At 47.1% G+C, this 20,828-nt stretch overlaps 1 protein-coding gene and 1 pseudogene across 2 annotated transcripts; both read right to left on the reverse strand.

Moving 5' to 3' along the window:
* Positions 1-30: 30 nt before the first annotated feature.
* Npr2 (natriuretic peptide receptor 2) lies at positions 31-20,822 on the reverse strand. 2 transcript variants are annotated; one of them, XM_004631860.3, is made up of 22 exons: positions 19,453-20,822; positions 18,425-18,630; positions 10,487-10,600; positions 10,071-10,206; positions 9,545-9,639; positions 9,188-9,320; positions 8,878-8,962; positions 8,294-8,414; positions 8,057-8,131; positions 7,770-7,847; positions 7,453-7,557; positions 7,278-7,349; positions 4,822-4,981; positions 4,502-4,657; positions 4,256-4,424; positions 3,828-3,974; positions 3,279-3,402; positions 3,043-3,111; positions 996-1,170; positions 827-925; positions 478-569; positions 31-373 (listed from the first exon to the last, which is right to left on the reverse strand). In XM_004631860.3, exons 1-22 carry the CDS (start codon positions 20,117-20,119, stop codon positions 308-310), a joined length of 3,144 nt encoding a protein of 1,047 aa, XP_004631917.1. In that variant the 5' UTR covers positions 20,120-20,822; the 3' UTR covers positions 31-307. The 2 variants fall into 2 exon arrangements, with proteins under 2 accessions (XP_004631917.1, XP_023571672.1); XM_023715904.1 differs by lacking the exon at positions 8,057-8,131 and having other exon boundaries at positions 41-373.
* The window catches only part of LOC101562591, a 32,171-nt pseudogene continuing 32,034 nt past the window's right edge, over positions 20,692-20,828 (reverse strand).

A 20,828-nucleotide genomic window follows, 5' to 3' on the forward strand; every position in this document is an offset into this window, starting at 1 on the left:
CTTTCCTTCAGATTGCCCAAACCCAGACTATGACACCATGACTTGTTGTTGTTTTATACTTGGCCAAAATATTCTGGTGTAGATACAGATATTTACAGAAGGTAGGGAGGCAGGAAACCACATCAGAGAAGGACAGGTATATGTACAAGGCTGAGCTGCAGAGAGCTTCAGCTTCCTTATGAGGAGGTTGTTTGTGCACATTTTCCACCTCATTTGATAATGTCTGTTTTTGGTATGTGAGAGATGGTAGCTTTGTCTACCCAGGTACCAGCAGCAGGAGATTGTCTGACTTGGGATGAAATAGGATTTACAGGAGTCCGGGAGGTCCTTTCCGCTCTCCGAGGAGCCAGTAAGTTCGCATCTTTCCTTTTCCCTGGAAGCAGGCGAGTAAACATAGATTGAATTCTTTAGTATGAATGCCTTTGTCATTTTCTCTTTTGCTTTCATCCTCCCTTTCCTCCCATGGCCTGCCCTCACCTTCATCTCTACATCTCCCCGAAGCTCTAGCTGGAAGCATCCTAGCTCATCCAGCGCATCCTTGGTGGTGGAGGAGACATGGATCTTCAGGGCTGGGATGGATGGAGGGATGGTAGAAAGACAGGTCAGAGAAAAGGCAGTAGAAGAACTGATAGTACTGGAGAGCGCCTTACCCAACCCTGAAGCTCCCTGTTTTCCCAATATATATTCCCTAGAACAAAAATGCACTCAAGAATGGGGAACTTAGGAACTGTGTTCTCCTAGATTGAGAGATTTGTAGGAACTCTGGAAAGAAGAAAAGAACAAGACAAACTGAGGCTGAGGCAGTAGCTAAAGGCCAGTGTATTACCTTGACCGTTAGATTCCATTCGAGAAGCAGTGTTCACCGTGTCTCCAAAAAGACAATAGCGGGGCATCTTCAGGCCCACAACCCCAGCACACACTGGCCCTAAGAAAAGAAACAGGTTGGGAGAGCCTGGGAAGGGTGGAGACCAGGGGTACATGAGAGTCAGCCTTACCCGTGTGGACCCCTATGCGTAGCCTTAGCTGGTCATGGGGTCGGTGGCGGATGCGAAAGGAAGAAACTGCATCTAGTAATGCTAGGGCCATCCGAGCAATTTCTGGCGCATGGCGTTGACCATTTCGACCCGGGAGGCCAGACACCACCATGTATGCATCCCCAATCGTCTCCACCTGATTGAGAGGGGGATTGAGAGGTCACCTGTGTCTGTATCCCTGGGAATGAGGAAGAGCAGAGGGAGGCAAGCTGGGCATCTCTAGGAGTCATCCTGACTGCCTGGGAGGCCAGAACACGGACTAGAAAATAACTGCCATGATCCTGCAAATCTGAGAGGAAGGAGAAGTCAAGGAAGTCTTGACCTCAGAACCCTGTAAACATTTGCTGAATGAGCAGATGCCCATCTGCAACAGGGCATGGATAAACAGGCTCTGCTGTCAATAAATGAGAAGCAAGAAAAGCACTTGCCTGGCAAGTGCAAGGTCCTGAGTTCGATTCTCAGTACCCCACCCCCAAAATAGAAAAGCAAGAAAGCAGGGTAACCTGAAAAGCACAGAGGCTGGCAAAGAGGTGACGCAGGCCCAGCAAAATGGACCACATAGCCCAGACTGCAGAGGGTGACAAAGCAGGCACTTGACTCGTAATCATACCAAGACTATGTACGAGAATGTCCTTACATTCTCTTTTTCTATGAAATATACAATGAATTTTTCAGGATATATACAGTAGATATTTAGGATGAAGGGATTCTACATTTGAAACTTATACTCAAATGGTTTCAAAAATAATTATATAAATAAGTTTCTACACAGACACACACCTTCAGTACTGGGGCTTGAATTTAGGACCTTCACTATATTCCCAGCCCCACCCCACCGTTTACTTTTTTTTTTTTTAATTTTAAGACAGGGTCTCAGTTGCCGGGGCTGGGCTCGAATTTGCAATCCCCCTGTCTCAGCTTCCCAGAAAGCTGAGATTACAGGTATGAGCCACCAAACCTGACTCCTTTTTATTTTTTATTTTGAGACAGTGTCTTGCCAGTTGCCCAGGTTGGGCTCAAACTTTCTATCCTCCTATATTAGCTATCCAACATGGCAAAATTATAGGTGTGTGCCACTGTATGCAGCTACTTTGTTTCTGAAAGTAAAATGAGGAAACCAAAACAATTGAATCTAGGTAAAGCATTTATGAGAGTTATTTTGTTATAGAAACAGAGATGATAGAATAAGCCCAAAAGGAAAGGACAGGAATAGATATTTATTATCACTAAGTGCCATATACAATGTCAGATACTTTTCATGCAACCATCCAACCTATATTCTCTCTCCTTTCCTCCCACCCTCCCTTCCTCCCTCTCTCTCTCTCTGCGGTATGGGGGACTGGGGATCGAATCCAAAGCGACTTCACGCCGAGCTACATCTCCACAGACATTTTTATTTTGAGACAGAATCTTTCTTCAACACTGACTTCCCTAGACTGCACTTAGGCTTTTGATCCTCAGCCTCCTGAGTAGCTGCGATTACAGCCTTGAAGCACCATACCTGACAACTAATATATTATCCCCATTTTAAAGATAAAACAAATGAGACTCAGGGAGAGTCTGCCACTTACCTAGAACCACACAACTAAAAAGCTAGTATTCAAATCGAGCTCTTTTTATACATAAAACCTGTCTACCAGTGCAGTGATTTCAACAAAAAGCTTTACAGGAAAAAAAAAAAAAATCTTTACAACCCACTAAATCAATCTGTGGTTACATCTTATCTGATTCTTTCATGTCTGGAAAAGAAAATGGATATGCTGTATATCCGCAAGGAGATAAGGAGTAAAGCTTGTGATGGTGCTAATTAGGGACCCTAAGGATTCACGAGGAATTAGGCCAGAGTGTACATTTATAATGCTGGAGCCACACCCATCCACAAAGTGTACACCATCAGCAGGATGCTGGAGACCCTGAAAGAAAGCTAACCCTGGAGTGGGAGAGCAGTGGGGAGTTCAGAACCTAGGTTTTAAAGGGGTTTTCTATAGAAGGGCAGTCCAGCTCTCACCTTGTAGACGTCAAAGTTGTCAATGATGGCATCAAAGCAGGTATACAGGTCATTAAGAAGTGTCACCACCTAACAGGATGGGAGAGCAGAGGCCCTGAAATTCATACCCAGCCTACTAATTCTCAGTCCACGAGTTGTACCAACGTCTGGGTGCTCCAGAACAACCAGTCTTCCCTGTTATCAGTGAAGCTCCCAGGCCCCTATCCCACCCTCAACCGCTCAGCCACAGCTCTCACCTGCATGGGGGTGCTTTCAGCTGACAAAGCTGTGAAGCCAACGATGTCACTGAAGTAGATGGTAACACTGTCAAAAGCCTCAGCCTGTACTGTCTCTCCCCGCTTTAACTGCTCTGCCACAGAACTAGGAAGCAAGAGTACAGTGTAAGCCAGTCTCCCAGAAAGATGGTTGTAGAGGGCAGGGAGGAAAAAGGTAGGTGGCTGCAAAGTTCTGCAAAATTACCTAGAGCAAGGTAAGTTATACCAGTGGCGGAGGGTTACCAGGGATCTGCATACAGGGGCTAAGGGTCTCAAGCTGGGAGTATTTTGCATATGGTTGTTAGAGAAAGGCAAGGTATAGTAATGTCCTAAGGAGGGATGGAAGCCAGTAAGCACAGCTCATTGGAGACAGAATGAAAGTGTTTAGTCTATAGCCAGAAGGGGTCACTGTGGCAATATAGAATAAATAAGTTCTGAGGGTGGAAAGTGAGTTTTCAGGAGGCTGATGATGCAGAACCCAAAAGAGTTGACTCCCAAATGAAAATTTAAGGAGAGGGACAAAGGTCTCACTGGGGTAGAATTTGGTAGAGCAGAGCCTCAGCCTTGCGTTTCTCCTCCAGATAAGCCTGTGTGCGTTCTTCCACCAGCTTCTCCAGGTTATTAGCATACTGTTCCATGCGCAGCAGGAGGTTGTCCAATATGCTGGTGCCACCCTCCCTGCAGGGAAGCCAGGTTATGGCACCTGTTTAAGGGTTTTTGGTTTTTTAGACAGGGTTTTGCTTTGTAATGCAGATTGGCATTGAACTCTGTGCTCTTCCTTCCTTGGCCTCCTGAGTGGTGGAATTACAGACACACACCACAACACCTAGTGCTCCAAGATTCTTAAGAATCCCAGGACTTCCTATCTAATCCACCCCTTGGCCCCACCAGCCCCACCTTATCACTAATTAATGAGGCTTCTGTCTCTCAGGAGTGCATGCCCCCTATTTCCCTCTCACTTGTTAAAACGGCGAATGAAGCCTTTGATCTGTCCAAAATCTGGCCGCTCAGCTGGGTCCTGGGCCCAACATCGTTCCATCAACAAAACTAGCTCTTCATTCAGTTGCGTCCGGTCAATAGTTGGCCGAAAATATGGTCGCTGACCATTTTGGACCTTCTGGACAATCTCTAAGGGTGATGAAAGGTTTGGATGAAGAACAGGGTCCTCCAGGAAGGAGAAGCTATGAATAGTAATTGGCTCTCACCTTTAGGGCTGAGGTCCAGGCCCTCCAAGTAGAAAGGACCACTGCGAAGTGCTATCTCCTGTAGGATGATCCCAAAACTGTAGACATCAGCCTTCTGCATTCCTGTGGTTGGCAAGGGGTTCCCATTGAGCAGTTCTGGTGCAGTCCACAGCTTCTCTGAAAAGAAAAACAGGCTGGCCAAGTCCCCAAAATAGGTACCTGTAAGCCCACCTAGGTTCATCCACATATTGCTGTCACTCTGTCTCTCCCACCATCTCTTGGTGGAAGTGATCGAGGCCAGAGGAACAACATAAAAAGTGGGTTGTACAGGGAGGCCTCACTGGCATAGAGGGCGTGGCTGTCATCAGGTTCAGCAGTTGATCGGAAGCTGGCCAGTCCATAGTCTGTAATTTTGAGTACAAAACGACTATCCACCACACAGTTGGAGGACTTGAGGCTTCCATGAGATGATATAATGCTGTTGTGGAGAAAAGCCATGCCCTGCAAGATACAGATCAAGTATCCAGATCATGTCTAGCTAGATGACCCCCTTCCCATGAGATGGGCACTAGCTAGCTGCCTAAAGATCATGGGGCCATACCAAGAGGATTTTGGAAGACATCCCTTATAGCACAATTTTTACCCAAGGAAGCAGGCAAAATAGGAGGGTAACCTCCTTCTGGTACTATAAGTAGTATGTAGGTAGCGAAGCACCAGGGATAGAAAAAAATACTCAAGGGCAGAGATAAGGACAGCTATAAAGTACTACCCTGGAAAAAGCAGACATCTGAATATTGAAGAGAACAGAACTATGAGGGCAAGGGCCATGGATATTATGCATCCCTGGTGGCCTCAGATGTCTGGCTGCTCATTAGGAAGACATGGCCTGAGAGGGAGGGACACAGTAGCCAGCTCTACACACCTGGGAGGACTAAGCAGTCACAAACCCTAATGTATAAATGTGCAGGCAGATCAGGGTGGAGAAGGAATTGCTGCAACAGAGGTGATGATGGACCAGAGAGGAAGTAGAAGAAATAGTAAATTAGAAAAACTTGGAAAATGGATGAAAGTATTAAGACTCAGTTGTCAAGCCAGTGCAGAAGGCTGAAACTGCTGGTGCAACTGGGCTAGAAATGAGAGAAACCTTTGCCACCAAGGAACTAAAACCTAAGCCTTAGGAGAGCAAGACTGTGCTTCCCAAAAATGAAACCTGGGACCCAACCCATGTTGGTACAAGTGGGACAGGAAAAGGATAGAAAGTTCCATATGCTAATCAAAGACATCTTTCTAAATAAATGTTTACCTCTGAACTTGAACAGTTCATAACTAGTCTCTGTGAGCTCTCTGTTTATTCCTGTTAGAATCAGAAAAATCATTGGGAATCTCTAAATTTGTGAATTTACTTGCATGGAAACTATGCAAAGGATATCTTCTAAACCATGTTTTCATCAGATCATTGTTTTCTCAAAAGTTATATTTTTCTTATCATCACACCTCTAATTGAACACTATATCAACTTTACCTAACATTTTTCTCTCATTTAATGGCAAATTTTCACACATTAAATAAAATTATAACTTCAGCAAAATATAGCAGAAGCCAGATGTAGTAACACACAACTGTAATTCCTGCACTTGGGAGGCTGAGGCAGGAAGATTGTTGTGAGTTTCAGGCCAACCTGAGCTACAAAGTGAACTGAAGTCTTGCCTGAACTGCATAGTGAAACTCTGTCTCAAAAAGAAAGAAAAGAAAAGAAAAGAAAGAAAAGAAAAAAGAAAAGAAAAGAAAAGAAAAGAAAAGAAAAGAAAAGAAAAGAGGCCGGGGAGATGGCTCAGTGGAATAAGCGCTTCCCTGGTAGGCACAAGGGCCTGAGTTCAATCCCCGGTTCTGCAAAAAAAAAAAGAAAAAGAAAAAGAAAAAGAAAAAGAAAGAAAGAAAGAAAGAAAGAAAGAAAGAAAGAAAGAAAGAAAGAAAGAAAGAAAGACCCCCCCAAAAAAATTAGCAGAAAACCAAAGCCAGCTTCAGGGATGGTACAAGAAGATCCATTAGGCCTGCTTGCTGATTATGTGACTTTCTTCTAAACACCTGTCCAACCTATGCAAGAATCAAGTTTATTCTTCCATAATTCATGGGCCTCTGGGTCATTTCAAAATAGAACCTGGAAGACTGACAATATGATGCAATTTTCTTTGGTTTCTCTTAGTTTAAACATTAAATGTTTAAACTTCTGTTTCTGAACAAAAGAATAGACATCCCAAATATTTATCAGAGAGTTAAAATGATAAGAGGAAAAGTAAAAGATAAATATGTTTGGAGACTTCACTCATCTTTTCCCTAAGGGATTCAATGTGAGCTCTTAGAGATAAAAGAGATTCTAGAGACACACCTCCTGAAGGGCAGGAAGACAAAAATCCTACCCCCCATTATAAACCTCAGAACCTGTGTTCACTATCTATCATTCAGGAATAAGGGGAGATGGAGAGAACTGGCCTTGCAGAGGGAGGACTAGAAGGAGAGAAATCATAGCAATAACAGAGTGATGGAGGCAGTTTAGAGTGGATAAACTCTTTAGGAATAGGGAGCAGGGCACACGGTAAACACCTGTAATCCTATGTGCTTGGGAAGCTGAGGTTGGAGGGTCACAAGTTCAAGTGTGGTCTGAGCAACTTAGTGAGACCCTCATCACAAAACAAATAAGGGTTTGGGATATAGCTCAGTGGTAAAGTACTTCAATGGCATGGACAGGCCATAGATTCAATCCCCAGTTCCAAAAGAAAAGAAAATGGGGAAGACTCACCTTAACAAGGTCATTAATGAGAGAATAACGAAACATCCAGTCCAAGTTGATGCTGTCATTTTCTAGAATATCCTGGTAAGTGACAGAGTAGATCATGTGTGTGGCCTAGTCCCATCAGCTACCCCTGGGCAGAGTCAGTGTAACTTTAGCCTGCCCCCCAACACCCGTCCCTCACCTGTAAACTTCCACGAGGGCAATACTCAGTGACTATACAAATATTGGGGGGATCTATGCAGGCTCCAATGAAGCGAGTGAGATGGTTGAACTGAACATCTCTCATCTAGCAGAAAAAACAACGGGAATAACAAGAAAACAACTAAATATTAGATACAGAAATCTACCATTGCAAGAGAGGATCTTTTAGTTATACCTACAACTTAAAATCAATTATAAATAACTCCCTTGCTTTCTTTGCCAAAGTTTCTATTCCATAGTCTTCCCTCTTCCTCTCCCTCTCCACCCCTCACCCTTGAGCCACACTTCATTACATACATGTTTCAGTTCAAACAGAACCTGCCGAGTCAGCTCAATGCGCTTCTTATTCACATGCTTGATGGCAACAACATTTCCCTGATGGTGAAGGTGGAAGAGAAAAAGAAAAATGAGTATCAGAAGAAGTTTCTGGATGCTAAGAAGCACTGGAGAACTGTAAGAATATCCAGGATCTCGGCTGGGCAGAGAGAGGGGCCATGAGAAGCAGAGGTTCAGGGGCAGAGATGGCAGATGGGGATGAGGCAGGATGAAATGGTGGGGACCAGAACAAGCAGATGACTGTTCACCTTGAAGTGACCGGTGTTGGCAAAGATCTGGTATTTCCCATGGGCTGTCATGAGCGAGCCGTAACTGGATCCCCGCTGGGGCCAAGGGCAACATGGAGGCGGAAGGATGAAAGGAACATTAGATGGCGGTGGTAGTGCAGGGGCTATCATTACAGGCCAATGTGCTGGGAAAGATCCAGGGTAAGAAAGGACAGGAACTCAGAGGGAGGTGGGGGGACAGCTGAGACAAGGGCTCACCAGAGACAGTGTGAGGCGACTGCCTGCACCCTTGTGGTAACGCTCTGAGTTGCCGAACTGCAGTTCCTCCCAGCGAATGCGCCACAACATGCTAGCCAGCTCTTTCTCCAGCATCAGCTTTCTGTAAGGACTACACCTCAGCTGACTGGCAAACCCAGTCCTGCCATCCCCTCAGCCAGCTGTGGAGTTGCAGGGCCATCCCTACAGCTCCTGAAGCTACAAGATGCACCCAGAGACCAGACATACTGTCTGCATATCTGGTGCATGCCTGTGTGCACTCATAAATGCAGAAGTGGGAGGTAAAAGTTCTTTCTTAAAATGGGAGCATCCATGGAAAATGTCTGAACTAAACCCAACTTAATATACCCAGAACAGAACTAAAAGTGGAACAAATACCTAGGCTGAAAAGACAATCAAAGAGAAAGGCTATAGAGGTACCTGTCTAGTATCAGGTCTAAGAGACAACCACTACAAGAGGAGGCTTGCTGTCCATACCCCACATTACAGGGAGCCCTGGGCTTCAGTCAGTGGCCTTGTGGCCATGAGAAAGTAAAGAATAGGTCTGTGGAAAACCCAGAACTTACCGAAAAATTAGGAAGCTGGAAACACCAAACATGATGAAGGTGATTCCTGTGCCCAGAGCCACAATGGCAAGAGTGGAAAGTGGAGCTGTGGGGAGAAAGAGACCCTGAGAAGGACTGTGAGGGCAGTGGTTCTAAGAATGGGGTGGGAGAGGCACAGGTACAGAGTAGGCAGATTTCTTGAGGGCAAGAGGGAAACAGGAAGGGCTGTAGATTGGAGATAAGAACATAGCTAAGAGTGGGGCATCAGGGTAGAGGTGAAGATGGAAAATAAAGGGAGGAAGGCTTGCTCCCAGCCCCTGCACACACCCACTTTTATCACAGGACGGGTCGTCCAAGTCAAAGGCACAGGGGGGATTGTCCAAGGGGGGGGCCCCCTTCACCCAGGGAATAGGCCGTCCTGTCCACCAAATCTGCTTCTCCGCTCCTGAGTAGTGGGCTGCGGGCTGTGAGGAAGCAGAACGCTGGGCCCCCAGGCCTGCTCCCACCAGCCCCCGCCCCCAGGCCCCAGCCCTTCTGCTGCTCAAATCCACAGGCTCCCCCGACACACCCAGGACCCAGGGAACGTAAGTCCCAGCCACCTAGAGCTTTTGATTCTGCTCCCCCACTGAACCCCTGAAAGCGGAATTCTGCAGGGACACATTCTCTTTCCTGCCTGCTCCCCCATCACCTGAAAGTCCCCTGAATCCAAGTCTCCCATTGCCCATAGGACAAAGTCAGTCTCCCGGTCATTGTTCTTGTCCATAACAACCAGTCCAGTTACACCTAGAATAGAAAAGAGTGCCTCTCACTTGGAGATTTAACCCAGGCCCTCCTGTCCTCCCAACTGCCTCAGAGTTTGTCCCCTCCCTGTCCTTGATGTGTGCCCATCTCAGCTATGCTTCGGACCCCTATCAACTCTCCCTGCTGTCCCTAACATAATGTTTCTGCCTAGGGAGTCTGATACCATGCTTTAGGCCTCCACCTACCCTGCCCATACCTTTGTTCTTTGGGGGGGGGACTAGGAGTTGAACCTAAGGCCTTCAAAATGAACCATATCCCCAGCCACCACCCCCTTTTTATTTTTTTATTAGAGACACAGGCCCACTAAATTGTCTACTACGCTCAAACTTTCAGTCCTCCTGTCTCAGCCTCTCAGCGTCCTGGAATTGCAGGTATGCATCATGGTGCCCAGCTTATCCTCCCCTCTGTATTACCATGGTATCTTCGTCCCTGCATCTTCTCCACAATTCGAAGTCCATCTTCTCGGGTGCCTCCTTCCTGTATTGTCTCATTCAGGACTTCAGCATAGAGCAGAATCCCATCATAGAAGCAGCCAGCGATGAGGTTCATCTGGGGGTGACAACTATTATTACTTTTCAAATGTCCTGCAAGGCTCCCTTTCCCCTCTCCCATCCATGGAGTATCCTACCTCTTCTCTCTTCTGGTTCATTTTCTTCCCTCCTCTTTTCCAAAGTGCTATCCCTACCTAATTGGTCCCTAAGGTGGAAGGAAATATCCCAGATGGAAGTGGACAGCCCCAAAGTGGGACTTGCAGCTGATTTGGGGAGGGGACCCCTTCCTTGCAGCCTAGCGTGACTCTCAAGGAGAGAGAGTTCTACTCTCTACTCACCAGGGATGGGGCCAACTCCACACCAAAATCTTCCCGGGCTCTTATCAGCAGACGATTCTGGAAGTCCTGGTACTCAGGATTTGGGGGTTCTCGGTATGTGATCACCAGCACAGTCTGCAGCGGTCAGCAGCACACAGAGAAGAGTGAACAGAATTCAAGATGACCATAAGAGGAAGAGAGGAGGTGGAATCAGGAAGTCTGGCAAAATATACATGATATAAAATACACACGGGGGAGTCTAAAGACTGGAAAGGGCTCCACTAAACTCTGTGGAGAGGGCAGGGAGCACCACTCTGTGAAAGGAAGATAGGGCTAGGAAGGTGAGATTGGGAAGCAGTTGATGAAGTCAACTCTATCCCCACCATCACCAGGCTACCACAGATCTCACAGAGACTCTGCCATGCCTTGCTCTGTGGGTACCTGTCACTGTCTAGGATGATACTAATCAACGCCTCTTACAGGAGCTGTTCATACTATTTTTTTTTTTTTTTTTTTTTTTTTACTTTAGGGAAGGGTCTACAGGGTGTTCAGGGCATCACTACTAGATTGGACTTGCAGTGATCCACCTGTTTACAGCCTCCCAAGAGCTGGGATTACAGGCATGCACCACCATGCCCAGTCTCAATTGCTGTCTCAGCATGCCCTGGGGGCAGGGCCGGCATGCAGGCTCCCAAGGGATCAAACCCCCAGCCCCTGTGCCTGCTTGTAGGTGCTTTAATCCACTGAGCTATTTGGCTGGCCCTGTTCATTACTATTAATGTCAGATAAATGTTGACTTTTCCATGTGGGCCACATGCATGAAGTTCCTCCACACAATGAATGAGACGATTCCAGGCCCTGTGACAACTAGAGGAAATGATTTAAGACAATGATTTCCACCTGTTAAAACCTGTGAGTTCATGCATTTAACATGTACACAACATTTAGTAAACAGCACTGTTCTGCTTACTAAGTACCAGACGTGTCACTGAGACACACAAGTCACCTGCCCACACACATTGCATATGTAGGTAGGCAAATGATACGTGTACCCTCAGCTACACACATACCTCATGCCCATGTGTCAGCAGGTCTCTGCCCTACCCCACCCCAAGCCCTGCATCTTTCCCCTCCTTGGCTGCTGGACTGCAGGCCACACAGGCAGAGCCTCTGCTCAGATGGAAAACTGGCCTTACAACTTCAGGAAAAGACTGCAATGTGCTAAGTGAAACCCAACTGTGTAGAACCATAGGTTAACATCTATTGATTTCTACAAGTTTTGTTCATTCTTGTAGCAAGTATATGTGAACCACAGAGATACTAGGTATATCCCAGATTGTCTATAATCTCTTCGTTCTAGATAGGAAATAATGACATCAATTTCTAATAAGCACTCATTGAATTATACTAGAGTTTTCTTCAAAACATAATTACTTTTTCTGGCGTATCTGCATTGTTGGTTACACATTTGAAATATTCCACTGCCAGGCCAAAAAAAAAGGTGCTGTGGGGAGAGGGATAGGGCTGAAAGGGTCCGTTCAGTAATACCTGTTCCAAAAATAAAAGAAAAATAGAGCACAACATTGTTGACAAACCATGTTAAAAAGCAGCAAAAAACAAACCCACAACAGTGCACCCTGCAATCCCAGCACTCTGGGAGGCTAAGGCAGGAGGGCCACAAGTTTGAGCTTCGCCTGAGCAATTTAGCCACTTAGGAAGACCCAAAAATTAAAAAGGGCTGGAGATGTAGCTCAGTATAAAAGCCTTGGATTTGATCCCCAATACTGTGAAAAAAGAAAAAAGGCTGGAAATGATCGGGCTTAACCATGTTCTAGTCCCATTATTTAAATACAGGAAACCAAAAATAGCCTATCATGTGTTAACTTTTATAAGATAATATATCAGGAAATATAAAAATGATAATTTTATCAAATTGATACCTGCCTGAATGACACTCAGAAAAGTCAGTATGTAAACAAACCCACTGCCCGAGTGATGCTTAGGATAAACTTTTAAGTCATTAACACAACTTATTTTCAATAAAGGCTGGTGATAGATTTCAAATTCTATTTTAAAATTCTATACTGGGGGGCCGGGGAGATGGCTCAGTAGGATAAGCGCTTGACTGGCAAACGCAAGGATCTGAGTTCAATCCCCGGTTCCGCAAAAAAAAAAAAAAATTCTATATTGGTTGCTTGTTTGAGCAGTAATCAAATGTTTTGGTCTCAGGATCTCTTTACATTCTTAAAAAATACTGACCTCAAAGAACATTTATGTGGATTACATCTGTCAATATTTGCTACATTAGAAATTAAAACATAAGCCAAGCGTGGAGGCACACGCCTGTGATCCCAGCACTCAGGAGGCTGAGGCAGGAGCACAATTGTTAGTTCAAAACCAGCCTGGGTTACAAAGTGAACTCAAGGCCTTCCTGAGCTGCCTAGTGAGATCCTGTCTCAAAAAAGACAAAGAAAGAAAAGAAAAGAAAAGAAAAGAAAAGAAAAGAAAAGAAAAGAAGAAAGAAGAAAGAAAGAAAGAAAGAAAGAAAGAAAGAAAGAAAGAAAGAAAGAAAGAAAGAAAGAGAGAGAGAAAAAAACATGGCTGGCAAGATAGCTTAGCAGACTAAACGCAATCACAGGGACCATGATTTGATCCCTGGCACCACATGCCATGCCAGCCCCGCCCCTAGGGCAGGCTGAGCCAGCCAGAGTGGCATATGCCTATAATCCCAGCACTAGGGAGGCTGAAAATGGGAGGATCACTGAGTCTGCGCTGCATAGTGAGACCCTGTAATAACCAAATACATTAAAAGAAACAAACAAACAAATTAAAACATAAAATTGGAGACCAGAATGCACACATGTGCCTCTCATGGCTGTCAGGGCATGGCATTGTGCAGCCTCTGGGAAACCCCATAGTACAGCCATGAGAGGGCAAGAGTGACAAAGGCAGAAAGATCTTAGTATTATTTTTTAAATAACTCTGTTTCTGGGGAGATAGCTTGGCGGTCTCAGTGCCTGCCTCGCAAGAGCAAGGACCCAGGTTTGATCCCCAGTACATGTGGGGCTGGCCCTGAAACTGGGCTTGGTGGCACATTCCTGTACCCTCAGCACAGGGGAGACTGAGACAGGAGGATCACTACAAATCCAAGCTGCATAGCAAGGCCCTGTACCAAATCAATACATAAAAAATTAAAAATAATAGTAATAATTTTTACCTCACAACCTCCCTAAAAGGATTGCAGAGGTCCCAAGGATCCCAACAACACACTTCAAAAATGGTTACACTACACTTTTATTGTGGCTACTAACTAGGCATTAAAAACAAACAAACACTGCAAACTTCCTATTCTTGCTCAGGGGCTAGAGAGATGCAGGTAGGCATTTGAGTACAATTTCACAGTGGAGGGCCAGGGAGATAGCTCAGTGGCATAAGCACCTGCCTGGAAAACACAAGGTCACGAGTTCGACCCCTGGTGCCAAAAACAAAACAAAACAAAATTAAAAAGTGAAAAAAACACCTCACATTGGACTGCAGACAAGAAAAAAAAATCAGGCAAAATCTGTCAGGTGTGTATACTTATATACCAGAACTCTGGGATGCTGAGGCAAAAGGACTGAAAATTCAAACCAGCAAATCAGTGAAGCCTTATCTCAAAATAAAAAGATGGGATGAGAGCTGCGTGTGGTGGTACAGGCCTGTGACCACAGCACGAGTCTGAGGCAACAAGACAGCCATTAGTTTGAGGCCAGCTTGGGCTACACAGTGAGTTCAAGCCAGCTTGGACTTTACTGTGAGCCCCCGTCTCAAAAAAACTAAAAAAAAAAAAAAAAAAAAATTAAAAAGGATTGGAGATCTAGCTCAGTGTAAATGCCCTGGGCTTAATCACCAGTATAAAAATAAAACAAAAACAGGCAAATGCTGCCCAAAATGGGTTCAGTGATGAGTGAAAACCAGGAATGTATCCAGGAAATGTGCCTCTGCCAGCGTCAGCCACACAGACCTGTTCTGGCAGCTGCGAGAAGGGCTGCCAGCAACAGCCTGAAGAGACCAGGTCCAGTTTCCCAGGAGAGTGTGCCTAACCCAGCCCTAGGTGTAGTGCTTCCTTCCATTCTTGCTGAGGCATGCCCCTCTGCAATTCAGTCCCTTGCTGGTTACCTGGCTTGTGACATCGACCTGGATTTCTAGCCTCGCAGTCCCCAGTTTCCCAGTATGGTCTCTGGATCCCAGGAGACTGAAAATTTGCTTACTTAGTTCTACTCACTCAACTTTTCTTTCTTTCTTTCTTTCTTTCTTTCTTTCTTTCTTTCTTTCTTTCTTTTTTTTTCCATATTTTAGTGAAGGGTCTACAGGTTGTTCAGGGTCTCACTACTAAATCAGACTTGTGGGCTGGAGAGATGGCTCAGTGGTCTAAAGCACCTACTTGGAACAAGCTTGGCAAAGCACAGGGACCACGGTTCGATCCCCCAGCACCACATGCCAGCCAGCTGCGCCCCCTGGTGGGCTGAGCTGGCCACACACACACACACACACACACACACACACACACACTAAACAAATGTTAAAAATAAATAAATAAATAAATAAATCAGACTTGTAATCTACCTGTTTACAGCCTCCCAAGAGCTGAGATTACAAGCTCATGCCACCATGCCCAGTCTCAATTGCCATCTCAGCATGTCCCAGGGGCGGGGCCAGCATGGCAGGCCTGGGGACTCGAACCTCTGGCCCCTGCACCTACTTGCAGCTGCTTTAATCCACTGATGGCCCTTCTCTCAACTTTTCTTCCCACCCTCAGTTCATCACCTTGGTTTATATCACCTGCCAGCTTTCCTCCAAGCAAGAGAAAATTCTTGGTCCTATTCTCTCTCTCTCCAACACACACTTTAACTCAACAAATGTGGCTGGCATAGTGGTACACATCTGTAATCCCAGCACTGGGGAAGCTGAGGCAAGAGGATCTCAAGTTTGAGGTCAATGTGGACTACATAATGAGTTCAAGGCCAGCCTAGACTACCCAAAGAGACATTGTTTCCAAAAAGAAATGTATTAAATACCCATTACACGCTAGACACTTGGAATGCAAAGCTGACCATAATCCCTGCCCTGAGGCAGCTCTGACTGTGTGCAAGAGAAAAGTCAGGTCAGGCCTTCCCCCCCCCCCCAGTGGGAATCCAGCCTGGGCCAACACCTTTGCCTTGAGTTTACCTTTGCCCTGCAAAGTCTTTGGACATTAGTGCCAAGGCCTACCTCACCTACCACCTTTTCCAGGCCTGCCTAGCTCTGGGACCTGATGGAAGGGCATGCTTTCACCCTTGGCTGGAGCTAACTACCCAAATTCCCCACCCATACTTTGCACCAGCGCTCGGAAAGAATAAGCGCACCTTTGTCAGATCCTGTCTCATCACCCAACCCAGCCCAGGTCTTGTTTTGTCCTTAGCATATCCTTGACTGCCCACCTCCCTTCTCTAATAGGGAAATCTCTCTGTTGTCCTGTCTAATAAGGCCTAAAGTGATGGCAGAGATGAGAATTAATTGGTATAATTGATTGCCAACTAACTAGGGCCCTACCCTGAGTGCTAGGGTCCCTTGGATGGCAGGGATTCTCACACAAGAAAGAAGTTTCTTTAAAAAAAAAAAAAAAAACAGACTAAGTAGAATATATCCCAGAAGGTTGTAGAGTCCTTGATCTGAGAATGTCACAAGCTTTCCTCAATCATGTTAGCTAAGGCACAATACATTCATTATTATTGTCTCATGCAACTCAATCACTGTATTTTCTTTTTTCCTTCCCCCACCCCATCATACTTATCAGAATTTGTTTTTATATTTGTATTTACTTGTTTACTTATTAGCTGTCTCTCCTACTAAGTAAACTCAAAAAATCTAGGAATTATATCTATTATATTCTCGACCACATACCAGTATCTAGTAGTCATTGGGGAAATAATAGGTGCTCAGTAAATACTAATAGAGTCATCTTCAAATAAATCTAACACAGACTGAATAATATGTTCGAGGATAGACAGAGTTAAGCAGAAGAGTAGAAAATTCAGCCTGCTAGCCAAGAAGCACAAAGTCTTGAGTTTGATTCCCAGTACCAAACAGAAAAAGAAAAGAAAATTCAGCAACCTGGGGATTCGTGCTTTGTCTCCTAGAAGGTAAAACAACTGGTCTGAATCTTAAAGAATATGGAAGCATTATCCAGACACAAAAAGTGAGAAGGTTGTTTCAGAAAAAATTATAGCATAAACAAAACCTGTCCTGCTAGTACCCATGTTCAAGTGTCACAGTCACAGACTCATACTCAGGCCATGCAAACAGATATGTCATTCACAGTCAGACATTCTGGCTGGTCACAACCAAGTGTATAATCATAGCCACATAAAACCTTACTCACTGGAGAAGGATGGCCACCCAGGCCCAGCCATTAAACATCTACTTAGAACCAAAGAATCTCAGAGTGAAAAGCACCTTAAGAGCATCCCCAAAGCCATCCCAAATCCTTTTGGGAAAAAAAACCAAACAAACAAGGGGGATGGGTACATAAATAGGAAATGCTCACACACATCAGTCAGTGAAGGCTGGGGGAGGGGACCAGAGCCAGACTCATGGGTATAATTTTTGGAGGCAGAAATTGAGGGTGAGAGAAGAGCATTGCAGACAAAAGGAGGAAAGGGCACAAAGGAGGGTCCTGGGCTGGGACACCTGGGGGAGCTCCAGTGGGCTGGAATTTTGGGAACAAGGACACCAGGAACTCAAGTTAAAATAGTGAGCTGAGAAAACGCTAGACTTTTTTTTTTTTTTTTTTTTTTTTTTTTGAGACAGGGTCTCGCTATGTAGTTCAGGCTGGCCTTGAACTCACTATGAGCCTAGGCTAGCCCTGAACTTGCAGCAATCCTCCTGTCTCAGCTTCCCCATGCTGGGATTATAGGTATGTACCAACAAGTCCAGCTCACACAAAGTAAAGTACATCCCAGCTCACAGAAAGTAGAATATGTCCCAGCTGGCTAAGTATGTTCTTCAGTGTCCTGATAAACACACAAGACTATTCTGTAGGAAACATGCCATTGAAAGTTTGGAGCTGAGAATAGAAATAAACAGAGTGATGCCAACCTATACAAATTCTCTCTTAAATCCTCTTTCCCCATTTCCACCACCATCGCCTTGGTTCAGGCTGTATCACCTCACTCCTTTCTAACCTATTAGTTGGCCTCACTGTCTTGTCTCTTTTTTCTCTTCTAATCCAATCTGACTTCTGTCACTATATTTATCCTTTTTAAAATATCAAGATCCCAAATTCAAGTCCTAGTGACTTTAGAGCTCTCCTAAATCTATTTATACCTTTGCAATTTTATTTCCTATATCAGTTATAATCAATCAGTTCTTATCAGTATCTGCCAGGTGCCCCAAACACATCCATCCCTATCTTTCTCTTCTTTTTAGCAGGCAGCCTGGATCCCCTCCTCCACTGTGAACATGGTATCTTCTGTTAAAGTCACAACAGAATCTTTTTCTTTATGAAGGGCTCCCCTAAACCCAGTCTACACTGATTCTTCCAAAGAAGTTCTCAGTGTCTGTCTGAGGCAATAATCATACCTTTGCATGAACTTTCTTACTTATACCACTGCTATGTCTTGCTTCACCAGAAAGAACAGAAGCCAGATCTTTGCCTGAGCTTTTCTTCCCCACAGTCTAGCCTACTAGTAGTATTTAGGAAAGTTAGTATCTAGGATCCTTGCCACTGGCCAAAGTCAGTTTTGGCAGTGAACACCAAAATCACAAAGCTGGGGAAGGAAAATCAGTGATACTAGATTCCAAATGTTTCTATTCATTTTGTTTCTGTAGCTCACAACTTCTGCTCTGTTCCTGGGGTCTATGTGGGGGTCTTAGGAGAAACAGAGAATCTCCAACCACATGCCTCTTTCCCTCCTTTTTCAGCTTGGGCTCAAATGATACCTGAAAGGCCTCTCTGAGGGCCTGGGTTTGTTCCTGGGTGCGATTATCCTGCCATGGCCGGCCAGTAGAGCGTGTGGGGCCCGCACGGAGACTCTCCCCAAAGACATCCAGGTAAAAGAAGACATAGTCCCCATTGGTCAGGTTCTCCCTCTGGGCCTGAAGCAGGATCTCATGCAGCATCTCCAGAGGGCCGCAGATGTATACAACTGAGAGCAGGGACACGACAGAGCACCCTGAGAATGCATCCAGCCCCTATGCACCCCTCTATGAATCCTATGCATGGCCCCCTTTAGCAAGACATTGCCCCAACAATAGGTGGCCAGTAGGCCACCAGCAGATGTTCCCACCCTCCCCCAGGCCCTGTCCTAAGTACCCTGGGGCCATATGGCCCATCTGGCAGGAGGCAGAGGCTCAGTCTAGATCCCAGAGGAAAACTGCGATCACAGAGCTCCCTCCATTTCCCCAGGGGCTTGCTGGCTGCTCCCCCACTAGCCCTCTCACTCCCACTCTTCCCTCCTTCCCCCAGGCTCAAAGATGCTAGCTGATCAAGTCTGCTTTTCTGGGTGTGAACTTTATGCGCCTTCCCCAACCACATCTGCTGAGCCCTGAACTGGTTACAGCATCTCCTCCCCAAATTTTACAAGGTTAAGGGATCTTGATGCCCCAGTCCACAAGATCTCTGCTCAAACACAGGTACATAGTTCAAAGTGGCCGTTAACCAGGTCCACTATTCTAGGATATCCACATCGCTTCTCTGAACTCGATGCCCCCCTCCCATACCACGTTCTCCAGAGACAACCTTCATCCCTCATGCTCTCCACTTTCTTGTTTCAGGTGCTCATGATGTCCCCAGCCCACTCCCAACATGAGTCTTCTCACAGGTGCTCTGACCACATTCACTTCTCAATTCATCACAACTGCCACACACAGCTCCTCCATGCCTAATTCTATCTCCAGATTCCCAAAGTTGAGCTCCAGGGACACAGTGACCCTCCTCCCCACCCCAAAAGAGCTGGGGCCACACTCACTGCGCCCGTTGGCCCGGATGAAGTGGGTGGCCTGCTCAGGGCCCCCCGGCTCGCGGGCGTACACCTGGTGCTGTACACTGAGGTTGCTACCCTGCAGGGCTTCAAAGACGCCCTCGATGGTGAAGTAGTGAGGCCGGTCGTCTGTGCGAGCATCCAGATACAGCAAGGCAGCGCGGGCAGTCCAGTTGAAGTGCCCGTGTAATGTCACTACAAACTCACCCAGCTTGGGAGCAGAGGGACCAGTGCGCACCAGGGTACGATAATGCTCATTCTTAGCAGCAAAACCAGAGGCCACTGCACCCGCAGTCAGCAGGGGAAGACGCCAGTGTGAGGCAAAGCGGGCCACAGAGGCAGCGGGGTACACGCAACCCGGGCCCAAAAGAAGGTCAGGGTCATGGTACAGCTTGAGGTCCACAGCGCGCAGCGGTGCCAGGTACTCAGAGCAGGCGCCATCTAGTTCAGAGCTGACAAATCGCAGGTCCACGGGCAGTGCCCGGCCCAGCGCCTCCACAGCTAATGCCACAGCAGGACCCACCCGTGGCCAGGCCCAAGCGTAGCTCAGGTTGTGTTCTGGCAGCACCACTGCCAGCGTCAGGTTCTGCGCCCCTGGAGGATGCACCCCACCTGCCAGGGCTGCCACCACCAGCAACAGTGATGGCAGTGCCATGGGGATGGAGCAGCAGCGCCGCCACCCCCAGAACCCGGGGCCACTCTGGCCTACTGGGCAGGCACAGGCACCACCCAGCCTGGAGCCTGTGGCAGACGGCCAGGAAGAGAAGTGGGGATAAGCTAAGTCCGCTGGGACACAGAAAGTGCTGGCACCCAAGGGGAAGCAGGAGGACGCCTCAGGGTGGGCAAGGAGTGAGCTACCAGCCTGGGGCAAGCCCCGAGGACCGAGGGGAGGGTGGCTGGAGAGACTGAGGGGGCCTGCGACAGGGATGAGAACAGTGAGAGGTGGAGTGGCCCGACGAACCCCAGGCCGAGGAGAGGGCGACCTGAGCTTGGGAGGGGGTGGGGTGGGAGGCGGCTGCCACCGAGAGCCGGCCCGGGGGCTCCACACAGCTGAAGGGGCTGTGCGGGTGGGGAGTTGCGGGAAACGGGACGGAGGGGCTGCGGCGGGCGCGCCGCGGCAGGACTGGGACCCGGGCGGGCGGGCGGCGAAGCGAGGCCTGGGCGCGCGGGGAGGGGAAGGCAGGGGGACTCTCCCTGTGACGGCTCCTCCCGAAGCTCCTGCTCGGACTAACGGGCCCGGGCGCTGGTCCCATCCGGAGCCGCGGCGGCCCCGCCCGAGTCCCCGCTCCTCTCCGCCGCACTCGCGTCTCCTGGGCCCGGCGGCCGCCCGGCCCGGCGCTTCCTCCCGCCCCCAGCCTGGGCCC

The sequence above is a fragment of the Octodon degus genome, unplaced genomic scaffold (assembly GCF_000260255.1).
Source record: "Octodon degus isolate 3935 unplaced genomic scaffold, OctDeg1.0 scaffold00045, whole genome shotgun sequence".
Classification (NCBI taxonomy): domain Eukaryota; kingdom Metazoa; phylum Chordata; class Mammalia; order Rodentia; family Octodontidae; genus Octodon; species Octodon degus.